A 14541-nucleotide genomic window follows, 5' to 3' on the forward strand; every position below is an offset into this window, starting at 1 on the left:
TGAGGGTGCTGTTCTTTTAAACATTTAAATATTCTTGCAAAAAAATCACATATAACTGGTTTTGATAACAGTTAAGTATCCAGCAACACTTAAAGAGTTAGATTTTAAGTCCAGGTGAATAAATACATGTGTAAAGGAACATGTTCATTAATGCTGATTTGGGTGATGGTTATCACTGTCCATGTTTTGTGCACGAAGTCACTCAGCTCCAGCTTTGGGAATCTTGAGGGCTATTATCCTGGAAGTTCTGATCCAGCTCCTCTCCTGCTGTACCACTGGGGTTGCTTTTCCACTCAGTTACATCAACCTTAAACCAGCACAGTGCAGTGGAGAATCAAGACCTTCAAAGGATATTCCATCAGTCTGCAAGTAACTCATATCCTAACAAAAAAATGGGGGCTCAGTACATAGAATTACTTTGCCAATACAATCACAGGATTTGCTACTGCAGTGTAGAGTAGCCCATCAAGTGATACCCCATCAGGTACTCTTAAAAGAGTGGCATTCAACTATCAATAGTGAGTAGTAGCTTCCAAAAACTTTATTTTTTTCCCCCCTCAATGGATCAATGTTTGAGAGATGCCAGAGACACCCTAAAATCATAATCTGCTATGTAAAAAATCCAGCTTTTTGGTTAAATATTATAACTGGTGTAATTATCTCAAATTTAGGTTTGAATTTTAGGATCTTATTTTCTACTCATCCAACTGCCTTTCCCAAATGTTTCCAATTAACATTCATCTGTGTTCTTGTTGGCTTTTATAGTGGCCAAGTAAAAGGATAGCAGCTTCTTACTCTGATAACCCTGATATTTTCAAGCAATTACAAATATAAAACAAGAAAATGTAAAGAAGAGAAAGGGACAACCTGTATAGTAGAAACATACAGGGTTTCCAATCGTTGATACGAAATACAGGCTTCCAAGCTACTACTAAACACATTCTCTGTGTGAGAACATTTGACGTTACATGGTGTTTGAAATAGAACCTTTCCTATATTAACATACAAAAATATACATTTGTTAAAAATGAACAAAAATAACTTGGATTTCTGAGAAGCAAAACAAGGCCTTGTTGGACGGAAACTCCATTTGTTCTGTTTTGCATAGAATCCTAGAATAGTCAGGGTTGGAAAGGACCTTAAGATCATCCAGTTCCAACCCCCCTGCCATGGGCAGGGACACCTCACACTAAACCATGGCACTCAAGGCTCTGTCCAACCTGGCCTTGAACGCTGCCAGGGATGGAGCATTCACAGCCTCCCTGGGCAACCCATTCCAGTGCCTCACCACCCGCACAGTAAAGAATTTCTTCCTTATATCCAATCTAAACTTCCCCTGTTTCAGTTTGAACCCGTTACCCCTTGTCCTGTCACTACAGTCCCTAATGAAGAGTCCCTCCCCAGCATCCTTGTAGGCCCCCTTCAGATACTGGAAGCTGCTCTGAGGTCTCCACGCAGCTTCTCTTCTCCAGGCTGAACAGCCCCAACTTTCTCAGCCTGTCTTCATACATGAAGTAGACATGCCAGCCTGAACTGGTGGCTTGCCAACCCTCTTCCTATGGATGCCTGTACAACTGGAAAGACGGTTCCTTTCTTAAGTACCTTTTGTCCATGAATCCCTGTAACAGCAGTTGAAAAGTACTGGCTTAAAGTCTACCCTCAGACATAGGTGATTTCTTTAAAAGATGGGTTACAACAGCATCTAAAGCCAGGTAACAAAGATGAGAGTTTCTGAACGTTCTTGCTGCATTGTGGCTTCAAGTCATACTCTTGAATTTTAGCATTTTGGCTTTATTCTTTATATTAGAAACTAAAAGGAGGCACTGATACGTTATGGCTTGTTTGTGTCCAGGTCTCCTGTGCTTTGGCTTTCAGGGGTTTGACATGAGCCAAGGGAAAGAAGTATTCCCTTGACAATAAGAAAGGTTTATCCTCTGTGTTTAAGGACAAACTAATATGTAAAGGGTAAAGTGACTAATTCAGTGGAATAACTTCATTTCAATGAAGCTGAACATTGATGAGGTAAATGTTCTATTGTGCATTTAGTATGCAATTTAAAGCTCTTACTTAATGTTTATCTCTTCAGCTGGACACAGCCCCTCACCTATGCTCTGGAATCAGAAAGAACTGTCACTTAAATCAATGGGAGTTGTATTTAAATGCAGACTTTCATCTTAAAAATACTCTAAATATTTCTTTTAAACCTGAAATAGTAATTAAAACCTTCAAACAAAGAGTTCAGTTTTCTTGAGCTTTTCAGAAAGACGCAGTCTTTGGCTAAAACCCCAATATACCAAATTCAAACCTAAATAAAATGCTTCCCCTGCTCCCCTTCCTATTGGCTCCTGAAAGAATTATTTTTGTAATGGTGTGTTTTAATGACCAACTACTACTCTGAATATTAAAATAAGATAGCACAGTACAGAGAAACATGCCTCCAAGTCATATACCCGTTGTGCAATGAAACCATTCCTCTGAAGGTGAAGCAAGATCACTAAAAGAAGTAAACTATTGTCCTGGGTTCAGGCTTAAACCAAGATAACTATTTATAAACTGTTGAGGTTTTGATGCTTTTCCAAGAGTTTCTTTACTAGTGTTTCTAAGGAGAAGAGATGCTCATCTGCATCCTCTGGTACGAGGTTTCTGATGGAACTGGCAAGTTCAAACAGGTATTCTGTGTTTCTTCCGCTAGGACCAACTGCATTCACAATCTGTTCCGCAATCTCCTCTAGAGGAGCAGGACCAAGGTAGTTAGGGTTGTCACAGGTGCCAATGTAGAGCAGGACATCAAATGGCTTTACTGAGGAGTCTTTGGGGTAGAAAATGACAGTTGTAGTCCTGTAGCCTCCCTTCTCTCTGAAGTCCAGGTATGCCTTTACTTCACATTCTTGTCCAGGTGGCAGTCTGTAAGCAACACCCCATACACACCCCTGTTGCAGGACAGAAGAGGAGAAAATCCAAGCAGGGTTTAAAAGGATACTCAAAAATCAATGCATTTCTATCATTTAGGTAAAACTCTGTTAAATACATTAATTTTCTTCCATTTTCAGTCCTTTTATAGCTCACACTGTTTCTGGAGAGTCCCAGACTGATCATCCACTTTCTTGCTAATGCTGAGGCCTTTCTTACAAAGTAATTTGTTGTGACCATTAAATCTGAAGCAGTAAATAGCCTTGGCACAGGCTACTGAGGTGCTGGCAAAAAGGATACAGATTTTGTCAGGTCAGGAAGATAAGTTTGTATCTGAAAATTACAGTTTTAAATAGTGCCAAATTCGAAGGAGTTTTGATCAGACCCTCACTCTGTTTAGTTGCAGTTTCATGTCTAAGGACCCGAGTGTCACCTACATCTGTCACATGTACTTGGAGGGGTGAGTGTGGTGATCTTACTGCACTGAAACTGAATCAGAGAAGAACAAGCTGAGATCATTGCATAATGAAATGAAGCATATCCAGCACCTCAGCAAACAGTGAGGTTAAATTTCATGATTGTCCTTGAGAATCTGAGTATTTCTTTATCCTCTTCATAGATAACACCTGTGAGAAAGTATTTAGCTGTGGTGTGGATTAGTTATACTGTCCTACCAAGTTTTCTATAAATCAGTCAGATCTGTGTAGGAAGAGATGTATGTGGGGGTTTTGTTTTGAAGTAGCATAGAGAAGTGATGATGGCCCATTATCTACTGACAGCTACAGGGTGTTTCTTACCAGTGCTGTTGTACAGTGAATGGTAGTTTGTTTTGTCTGCTGGCAACATCAAATGCGGATTCCTCTGCAGTTAAATTGGTCTGTGTCAGTGCTACAGTAATGATGGCAAAACAGTTAAGGTGTGTGTTTTGTTGTTGCTTTGTTGTGTGCTGTGGTGTTGGGGTTTTTATCCATACACTGGATTTCAGTATTCAGTCATGATCCCAGACAGTGCTGGGGTGATGGTATTAATTCATGAGTGTTGGATTTTGCACTCAGACCATATACTGGTCAAAGGCAATTTATTAAAAAATAACTAAAAAATCAAGAGTAATTTTCTACACATCTTCTGTAGCTGGTTTACAGCATTTGATGTAATGAGTACACAAATGGGTTCCCTGTTTCCCCTCAGCATCTTGAGATAGCGAGGTGCTGGAGTGGATTCAGAGAAAGGCAACGGAGCTGGTGCAGGGCCTGGAGCACAGTGTGATGGGGAAGGGCTGAGGGACCTGGGGGGTTCAGTCTGGAGAAGAGAAGGCTCAGGGGGGACCTGATCACTCCCTACAAGTACCTGAGAGGAGGATGGAGCCAGGAGAGGCTGGGCTCTGCTCCCAAGGAACAAGGGATGGGACAAGAGGAACCGGCCTCAAGCTGCACCAGGGCAGGTTTAGATGGAGCTGAGGAACAATTCCTGCCCCAGAGGGTGCTCAGGCATTGGAACAGACTGCCCAGGGCAGGGCTGCAGGCACCGTCCCTGCAAGGGTTCACACCCCGTGGAGACGAGGCCTCAGTGCCATGGGTTAGTGGTGGCCTTGGCAGGGCTGGGGTAAGGGTTGGACTGGATGAGCTTGAAGGGCTTTTCCAACCTGGTTGATTCTGTGACCTGGAATATGGGTTCCCTCCAGCTGCACACATGAAATGTATTAGTTTTAAAACCAGCCTCTTCTGCGCATGTTATTCTCTTGTGTCAAATCTGACATTCAGACCTGCTTTGGTGCTGATAGGAATATACTTGTGGGTGTGGTGGAGACAGGGTTTTGAACAGACAAGTGCTGCTAGTTCATTCATTTAGTTTTCAGGATAGGGGATTCCTGTTTCAGGTGATAGGAATTATAGTCCAGAAACCTGACACAGAACATGATGGGGTTTTTGTTTGTGGTTTCCTCTTAACTGGCAAAGAAATTCAGGTAGAACAAGTAGAATTAACTCTGTAGATGAGATGTTTCCAAGCTGTGCTATGTGTATCACTAGTGGAAAAGGACACACAGGTTAGCATGGAACTTTGCCACTGAAAGGACCACTGCTGCTCTTAGTGTGTGCATGCAAAGGGGAGTAACTGCTACGGTCTTCTAAGATACCTTCAGCATAAGGTAGAATGAGTAACTGAAATGAAAGCTGATGATTTGTTGTATCATTTGATGTTGATGTGTGAAGGGAGATGATGTGGCCACACCAGATTCTGGAGAAAAGGATCAAAACCCCAACCAAGCAAAACTGGTTTGCTAAGGGGAAACAAGTTTCTATGGGAACAAATAAGTTTGCTTAACAATACCGAGTGACAGCAAACACAACCATTCTTTGTCTCTACAGGTGCCTGTGTAACATAATGGTACCCAGCAGTACAGTGATGTGAAACCCCTGACTAGAAATGTACAGAAATACACAATGAGAGACAGAGCACTGCATTCTGCTGCTTTTGCTAAATAACAGCTGAAGTTTTTGATTGCGCTAAACTTACCTCTCTTGGTGGCTGCTGTGTCAGGGGAATAGGTGGGTAAAGCAGCAAGAGAATTATTGATTATGTAGATAAGCAAATGTAAATCAAAACTAAATGACTACCAGAATACATGTCTTCCATGTCTTGTGGCCTGGTGTTGTTTGGTCTTGCCCTCCCTCTGCTACTACGCCATCCTTTCTTCCCTCTCATCCCCCCTTGAAGCACTAGTACCTGCAGGGATTCCCTCTCCTGGGGAGGAGTGAGGCTGAAAGGACACAATCATCACAGCCATCCCAGCAAGGGGCCAGAATACAGCATGTGCCCAGTGGTCAGCAGGAAGTGGGAAAGCATTGCATCTGAGGCGTATCCTGCAACAGCTTCCCCGGGCTCCCCCAGCCTAGCAGAAGGCTCTTGTCCCAGCTGGTGAGCAGTCCAGCTGAGGGCTTTCTGGGGGTAAGAGCCCTAGAACTAACCCTAGCGGTTAGTTGTAAGGTGCTGCCTTTGCTATCAAACAGAATTAGAAATGGGTAAGATGGATTTGAATGATGGAGAGCAGCCCTGAGGGAAAGGACTTGGGGTGTTGGGTGAGGAGAAGCTCCCCATGACCCGGCTTCAGTGAGCGCTTGAGCCCAGAACCCCCCCGTGTGCTGGGCTGCATCCCCAGAGCACGAGCAGAAGCTCAGGGAGGGGATCCTGCCCCTCTGCTGTGCTCTGGGGAGACCCCCCCTGCAGTCCTGATCCAGCTCTGGGGCAGCAGCACAAGAGGGACGTGGAGCTGTTGGAGCGAGTGCAGAGGAGGCCATGGAGATGCTGCGAGGGCTGGAGCAGCTCTGCTCTGGAGCCAGGCTGAGAGAGCTGGGCTGGGGCAGCCTGGAGAAGAGAAGGCTCCTGAAGGGGAGACCTGAGAGCAGCTCCAGTGCCTAAAGGGGCTGCAGGAAACCTGGAGAGGGGCTTGGGACAAGGGCCTGTAGGGACAGGCCAAGGGGAATGGCTTGAACCTGCCAGAGGGGAGACTGAGCTGAGCTCTTAGGCAGAAGCTCTTCCCTGTGAGGGTGCTGAGGCGCTGGCACAGGGTGCCCAGAGAAGCTGTGGCTGCCCCATCCCTGGCAGTGTTCAAGGCCAGGTTGGACACAGGGGCTTGGAGCAAGCTGCTCCAGTGGAAGGGGTCCCTGCCCGTGGCAGGGGGTTGGGACTGGATGAGCTTTAAGGTCTCTTCCAACACAAACCAGTTTGGGATTCTGTGATTCTGTGATCATTGAGAATGGTACACACAGGCCAGTGACCATTTTCTCTCAATGGGAGCTAATTTCACAATATTATGTAAAAGCAAACACAGAGTTGTGGCATTTAATTCCTTAAGCATTTTATCTGTGTAGCAAAACAATGAAGCAAGGAATATCTCCTTTTTCATCACTGAAATGTAGTCTTGATTTATTTCAGTTGATTTTGGGAGGGCAAAATCACAGTTCTGACAAAGGTCTAGGGCCTGCTATTGGTGTATTGTCAGCGCTATACCTATCCTGAAAGTGAAATTCTGCATGTTCCAACTGGACAACTGAAGTGACTACTCCAGAAAATACTTTAAATATACCTCTGGTAGTGACAGACCCAGAGTACTTCCGGTTTCTTCATTTGGAATTATTGATTTATTTGAAATGATCAAGAGTCATTGGTGTGACACCAAGAAATTTTGAGGGAACTTTTCACTGCACTGAAGATAACTGTTATTTGCTTGTAAGGAAGCAAAAATGAATAGAGACTTACTACACGGGCTAGACATGCAACAGGACATTCAGTACACTACAGAGACAGAACAGGAGTACTGTACCTCAGGATCTTCCACCAGAGTCACAACTCGTCCAGGCTACAATGAAAGAGAGTAGTTCAGTTAGAGGCTTTTACCCTAAATCCTGAGCCAAACCAAACCAAGAAACACTGAGGAGTAATTAAAGGGTCAGAGAACTAATCCAGGACCATCTCAGTAAGGTCTGTTCTGTGAGATCCAGTATAAACATTTTCTAAGCATAGCTTTTGATTTGTTTTAGATAAACAGAATGTGAAATTCTGAGTGGAAAGTGGCAGCAACATGGAAGTTAAATTAAGGGCAGGTGGAAACAGGAAGGTTTTGAATGGCCTTGCTTTGTGTGTGCTCTCCTCACTCCATTCTGTCCCCATTTAAAACAGTGCCAATAATTCATTAATGTAAGACTGCCCTTGAGGAGCACATCTGCCTCAGTTGTGTTGCTTCTCCACAGCACTAAGTCATGATTTTACTTTCTGGAGTGACAATGAGGAGAACCTCCTCACTTGTAGTCAAAAAGGTTATGTATGTGCATGGAGAACAACAACAGAAATGGTCTATACTAGCTAGCGTAGAACTAAGCCAGGTATTGCCACTTCTGGCCTAGTTTGCACTAACTGGATTCTACAAAGTGTTAATCACACACTGTGACACATGGCAACTTCTAGGTTTATAAGCTCTTAGCTACTTAGATGGTTTGAAAACACATAGCAAATAAACCTGCTAGTAATTCTTAGTAAGCACCAGGTTATTCTAAGTTGGAAAAAGAAGTTTATTGTGCAAAAGACTATCTTCTCCTTTTCCCATTCCAGCTCATTCTTCCTGACTGGGCAGAGGGAGGATATCTTGGTCATGGCTTGTTTTGCCAATGAGTTACTACTTGCTGGAAGAGTAAGAGCCCAGTATGTAAATACTGAAAACTGTTGAAATTTGTCGTATAACCTGGAGAATACAACTTTAAACCATAATACCCTATGGAGAACTACACATAGAATCATAGAATAGTTAGGGTTGGAAAGGACCTTAAGATCATCCAGTTCCAACCCCCCTGCCATGGGCAGGGACACCTCACACTAAACCATGGCACCCAAGGCTCTGTCCAACCTGGCCTTGAACACCACCAGGGATGGAGCATTCACAACCTCCCTGGGCAACCCATTCCAGTGCCTCACCACCCTCTCAGTAAAGAATTTCTTCCTTAGATCCAATCTAAACTTCCCCTGTTTCAGTTTGAACCCGTTACCCCTTGTCCTGTCACTACAGTCCCTAATGAAGAGTCCATCCCCAGCATCCTTGTAGGCCCCCTTCAGATACTGGAAGCTGCTCTGAGGTCTCCACGCAGCTTCTCTTCTCCAGGCTTAAACCCGTAGTTTAAAACTGCTAATCTTGGCATCAGATTTTTTGCAAGTGTACAAATGTCTCTGATTTGAGGTGGGGAAAGCAGAGGTACCAACATGCAGTTTTAGTTTAGGATGGAAATTCATTCTCTTGGGAGTGACAAAGATGATCTGAATGTGATGTACCTGGATGCCTTTCCGTTAGTCCTGGGTAATTTTGAGTCTCAGGTGACTACATTTCAGTCTGTAAGGCAATTTCACTGCCATGTCCATGCTTTTGTGTTTAGTAAGTCTGTAGTTGGGCTTGTCTCCCTCATAGAATCACAAAATAGTACTACAAGCATGGGGTTTTCTCCTACACAGTTATCAGCTGCAAGCCAAATAGGAAATCTAGAGGTTTTTTTGCAGAGCACTTTTAGATACCACCAACTGTAGATACTACTTATTCAGGTCTTTTATAATCTTAAAGGCTCTTTATTTGTAAGCTCTGAGGTGCTGTGAGTTTTCAGTTTTATGCCAAGTCTCTCCCCACATCAGCCATCTACTCCTGACCTGTTTGATGAAATAAGGCAACAAAACTAAATGAATACGTAATGATTACTATTTGAGTACTCCAAGGAAACAGGTCTGTTACCATGATTAATCACAGTAACTCGGGTGTTCCTTTTGGGAACTATTTCCAAGCCATCAATACTTCCTTCACATGTGCACTCAAAACTGGTCCCTAAGATCTTGTAAACTGTGGATTAAAGACACATTCTGGGGTGTGAAGCAGCTTTCTCTTTATCACCAGGAATGATTATTGCTGAAGCCTAAATACTGAATGAAAGTGAAGTACTGGGGTAAACTGGAATAAGATCTTCCACTGTTACTGTTCTCAGTGGCACCATAAACTGCTCAGCTACTGAAATGACTAAATGTTTACTGATAGATGAATCCATTGGCTTTTGTATCTGGAATAAAAGGAAATTTGACCTTAGAAAGAATTGTAGCTTGATTACTTCTCCAGGTTGTTTTCAGAAAGGGAGATACAAGTTTACTAATAAGTAGGAATGTAATAATTGGTTTTTTTAAAAGCACCAGTTTATTTTGCCAAATGTTGGCCTTTTCTATGTCCTTTTCCTGTGGCTCCTTATGTGGTGACAGGAGCCTCTCTCTGTCCTCTATAGCCCCCTCACAGGCAGCCATCCAGGGTAAACGAGGAACACAGAGGTGGGAAGGCACCTCTGCAGGTCCTCCAGTCCAACCTCCTTTCTTCCCCCATTCACTTCTAACAAACCAAAACGCCTTTGTTACCTTAAACTGATTTCCCCTCAAGCTGATGCGGTAACGCTATGCATGCAGATACTCATGGGGTTTCTATCTGGATGCATTTGGGCAGTGGTAGCGGACAGCTGGAGCTGTGGTGTTCATCATGGCATTGAGTTTCCCTGGGATTTTTCCTAAGCAGGACTGGGAATGCTGCCAGTGTGAGACTCCCAGATGTCAGATGTGTAGTGCAGCCAAGTGAGAGCAGGTGTTGGATCGAGGAGAGAGACTGAAGTGAGTGGTCTGAGCTGGGAGGGGGGATTGAGAGGAGGGGAAGCCAAACGTCACTGGTCTGGCAGCAGCAAGCTGTTAGTGTGGTTCAGACCACACTGTGATAATAACAGCTGTAACCCTTGACTGCATTTATACTTCCCTGCTCTTCCTTGCAAAAGCAACCTCCTTAATGTCTGAGAAAGCTCGTGTGAATCGCGCAGATTTGTGTTTCTGTTGCTGTTTTTTTCTGAAGCTTGCACTAAAAAACTGGAATTTGCTATTTCTGAAAACATTTTTCTTACTTACTCAGGAAGAAGCCCACAGCATTATTTTGCAGGGAGCACTGGTTTTGCCTGGTAAAACTCAAGCTGCTTTAATGTACTATTCAGAATAATCCTCTGAAAATCTTGGTTTTAATTACATCTAATGCATAAGTTGCCATATATTCTTTCAAATTCAACATCCTGTAAGCTGTAAAATATGGTCCCATGATTAATTATTCTTTATAACTCATTAACCATCTTATTAGAGTATGAGTTGGGCAGTTCAAAGTACAATTAGAAGGTCAACCATGTCCCGCACTACCAGCTTCCAGCCACTGTACCTGAAAGTGCTCCGTCTGGTTTTGTTTGCAGACCCTGGAATGCTGGAGCAGCCAGTGCTTTCAGGAGAGCATTTTAACTTGTTGGCTACTATTTTATTGCTGTTCTTTGAAATGCGTTAGTACTGAAGGAGCAGTTTGACCTGTAGCTCACCCACAGGAGATTCAATTCATCTCTAATGTCAAGGACTGTAAAGATTTTATAGTGGCCTGGTGAAATCAGAGGTCTCAGCTCTGTATCCTCTCAGCATACACTGAGGGAGCCTCTTTGTCTTGCAAGTAGGAGTAACAACTCATGGACTGCAGGAATACAGAAGACATTAACTTGCTGATGCTGACAGAAAGTGTACTTTGTTAATGCTAAGTGTTTATGTAAAACATCAATGCATTAACCATTTAGAATCATAGAATCATAGAATAGTTAGGGTTGGAAAGGACCTTGAGATCATCCAGTTCCAACCCCCCTACCATTTAGATAAAATGGTATCTAGTGGGGTGCCTCAGGGGTCAGTGCTGGGGCCAGTATTATTCAATATCTTCATCAATGACCTGGATGAGGGAATTGAGTGTACTATCAGCAAGTTTGCTGATGACACTAAGCTGGGAGGAGTGGCTGACACGCCAGAAGGCTGTGCTGCCATCCAGCGAGACCTGGACTGGCTGGAGAGTTGGGCTGTGAAAAATGGGATGAAATATAACAAGGGGAAGTGTAGAGTGTTACATCTGGGTAGGAACAACCCCAGGTTCCAGTACCGGTTGAGGAATAACCTATTAGAGAGCAGTGAAGGGGAAAGGGACCTGGAGGTCCTGGTTGATAGGAGGATGACCATGAGCCAGCACTGTGCCCTTGTGGCCAGGAAGGCCAGTGGCATCCTGGGGTGTATTAGAAGGGGGGTGGTCAGTAGGTTTGAGAGAGGTTCTCCTTCCCCTCTACTCTGCCCTGGTGAGACCGCATCTGGAATATTGTGTCCAGTTCTGGGCCCCTCAGTTCAAGAAGGACAGGGACCTGCTGGAGAGAGTCCAGCGCAGGGCAACTAAGATGGTGAAGGGAGTGGAGCATCTCCCTTATGAGGAAAGGCTGAGGGAGCTGGGTCTCTATAGTTTGGAGAAGAGGAGACTGCGGGGTGACCTCATTAATGTTTATAAATATATAAAGGGGGAGTGTCACGAGGATGGAGCCAGGCTCTTCTCAGTGGCAAACAATGACAGGACAAGGGGTAATGGGTACAAACTGGAACACAAGAGGTTCCACTTAAACTTGAGAAGAAACTTCTTCTCAGTGAGGGTGACAGAACACTGGAACAGGCTGCCCAGGGGGGTTGTGGAGTCTCCTTCTCTGGAGACATTCAAAACTCGCCTGGACACATTCCTGTGTAACCTTATCTAGGTGTTCCTGCTCCGGCGGGGGGATTGGACTAGATGATCCTTTGAGGTCCCTTCCAATTCCTGATGTTCTGTGATTCTGTGAAATAGTGAGCTGTGTCTTCAGTCTGTCCAAACAAGCACTGAAATAGAACAATGTATGGGGGCGTGTGTGTGTTTTAAGGCCCTGTACACCTGCAGATGATGGTTCCAGGTTATGATCTTGACCAGAGCAGAAATACAAGTGTCTCAGCTTCTTAAAACCAAGTATACTTGTGGGTAGTAACCCGGTGTGGGCATTTTGCAAGATGCCAAACATATGTGCAACAACAGTCACTCTGTGAGTATTGTCCTGAACTCCAGCTTGGCCCAGCAGAAAATATCATAGAATCAGATAATGGTTTGGGTTGGAAAAGATCTTAAGATCATCCATCTCCAACCCCTGCCACGGGCAGGGACACCTTCCACTGGAGCAGCTTGCTCCAAGCCCCTGTGTCCAACCTGGCCTTGAACACTGCCAGGGATGGGGCAGCCACAGCTTCTCTGGGCACCCTGGGCCAGCGCCTCAGCACCCTCACAGGGAAGAGCTTCTGCCTAAGAGCTCAGCTCAGTCTCCCCTGTTCTGGCAGGTTCAAGCCATTCCCCTTGGCCTGTCCCTACAGGCCCTTGTCCCAAGCCCCTCTCCAGGTTTCCTGCAGCCCCTTCAGGCACTGGAGCTGCTCTCAGGTCTCCCCTTCAGGAGCCTTCTCTTCTCCAGGCTGCCCCAGCCCAGCTCTCTCAGCCTGGCTCCAGAGCAGAGCTGCTCCAGCCCTCGCAGCATCTCCATGGCCTCCTCTGGACTCGCTCCAACAGCTCCACGTCCCTCTTGTGCTGTTGCCTCAGAGCTGGATCAGGGCTGCAGGTGGAATCCTTACGCCTTTCCTGGACAAGGAGCTCTTTTAAAGCCATATTCCCACTTGAGAGTAGAGCTGCGAGGGTGCAGGTTAGATGCCATAGGGAGCATCAGGAAAACGCTTCCATGGTACAAACCCAGCAGTCAGCGTGTGCCTGTTGTTGCAGAGCTATGGCAGTGGCTGTTTCTATACATTTGATCAGTTTGCATTTCTGATCAGTACATCCTCAGCAGCATCTGCAGCCTTAAAAGCTCTGCCCCATCCTCATTCATCTCTGGTGCTGGGTGCTTCTGTAACCTATTGTGTCTTTAACATTTGTTGAGGTCTTCAGAATTACAGAAGAGCGACAGCCCTTCTATACTGGGAGGGTGGTACAGGCTTTCAGTGGGGGAGTAAGACTGTTCTCACTCCTGTGGTTTCAAAATAGCTATGTTTACATGAAATTGGGAACACTGACTTCTGGAATTCTAGTTTCTTTTTCTTGGTGACTTTCTTCCTCTTTCCAAACAGTATTTCCTCCTCCATGACTTTTCATTTGAAAGTAGAAAGGCTCAAAACCAGTGAGGTGGTTGCTCAGATCGACACTTCTGGCCTTTCCTTGCTAACTCAGCTTTCTCTTCAAAGCCTGACACCCCCACTGAGGTATGCTCCCTTAGTTACTGAGATTAATGTCTATAATAAACAACTTGGTAAATTTTGAGCTGTTAAAAGGACTGGTGATTATTTTTGTTACCATTCTCCTCCTCTTTGAAGTTCATTTTGTTGTTTGTTGGGTTTTTTCAATTGCTAGTACAGAAGAAGGGCATTTTGACAAGGGCCTGTAGGGACAGGCCAAGGGGAATGGCTTTAACCTGCCAGAACAGGGGAGACTGAGCTGAGCTCTTAGGCAGAAGCTCTTCCCTGTGAGGGTGCTGAGGCGCTGGCCCAGGGTGCCCAGAGAAGCTGTGGCTGCCCCATCCCTGGCAGTGTTCAAGGCCAGGTTGGACACAGGGGCTTGGAGCAAGCTGCTCCAGTGGAAGGGGTCCCTGCCCGTGGCAGGGGTTGGAGCTGGATGAGATTTAAGGGCCTTTCCATCACAAACCAGTCTGGGATTCTATGAAGAAAACCAGCTGCTGAGCTATAGGAAACACTTCTTGGCACGATGCAATGGATGATAAATCAGAGTGGAAATACGGCGCCTCTGTTCTATGCAGAAGTCGCCTGGAGCAACAGGAAGCGGCTGCTGCTCACAAGACAGACTTAATTTAAGGGTGAAAGCGTGGCCGCGAGAGGAGCGCGGCCGAGGCCCCACGTCCGCTACTCCCGGCGCAGGCCGGGGCTCCGCACCCGCGGAAGGGCCGCTCTGCCCTTGCGGAGGGGAGGGAGGAGGCCGGTGTGACCCGCGCGGCCGCGTCCCGCCTCACCTTGCCCGGCACGCCGCGGTGGTCCGTGCTGCCCTGCCAGAACCGGCGGCTGTAGCCCAGGATGCGCCCCACCATCTTCTGCTCGTAGGGGAAATCCACCTTCCAGATGAGGGAGCCGTACCCGAACACCCACATGGCCGCCCGCCTGCCCCACTGCCGGGCGGCACGGCACGGCACAGCCCGGGCCTGCGCACTGCCTCCGGGGCGGCCCCGCCGGGAG

At 45.8% G+C, this 14541-nt stretch overlaps 1 protein-coding gene across 1 annotated transcript; it reads right to left on the minus strand.

Moving 5' to 3' along the window:
• Positions 1 to 926: 926 nt before the first annotated feature.
• Positions 927 to 14456, minus strand: CHAC2 (ChaC glutathione specific gamma-glutamylcyclotransferase 2; the record flags this gene model as incomplete). Its single annotated transcript, XM_080615248.1, has 3 exons — positions 927 to 2930; positions 7232 to 7267; positions 14322 to 14456. 3 exons carry the CDS (start codon positions 14454 to 14456, stop codon positions 2547 to 2549), a joined length of 555 nt encoding a protein of 184 aa, XP_080471374.1. The 3' UTR covers positions 927 to 2546.
• Between the last annotated feature and the right edge of the window lie 85 nt (positions 14457 to 14541).

Source organism: Psittacula echo (assembly GCF_963264785.1).
Source record: "Psittacula echo genome assembly, chromosome: 4".
Taxonomy (NCBI): Eukaryota; Metazoa; Chordata; class Aves; order Psittaciformes; family Psittacidae; genus Psittacula; species Psittacula echo.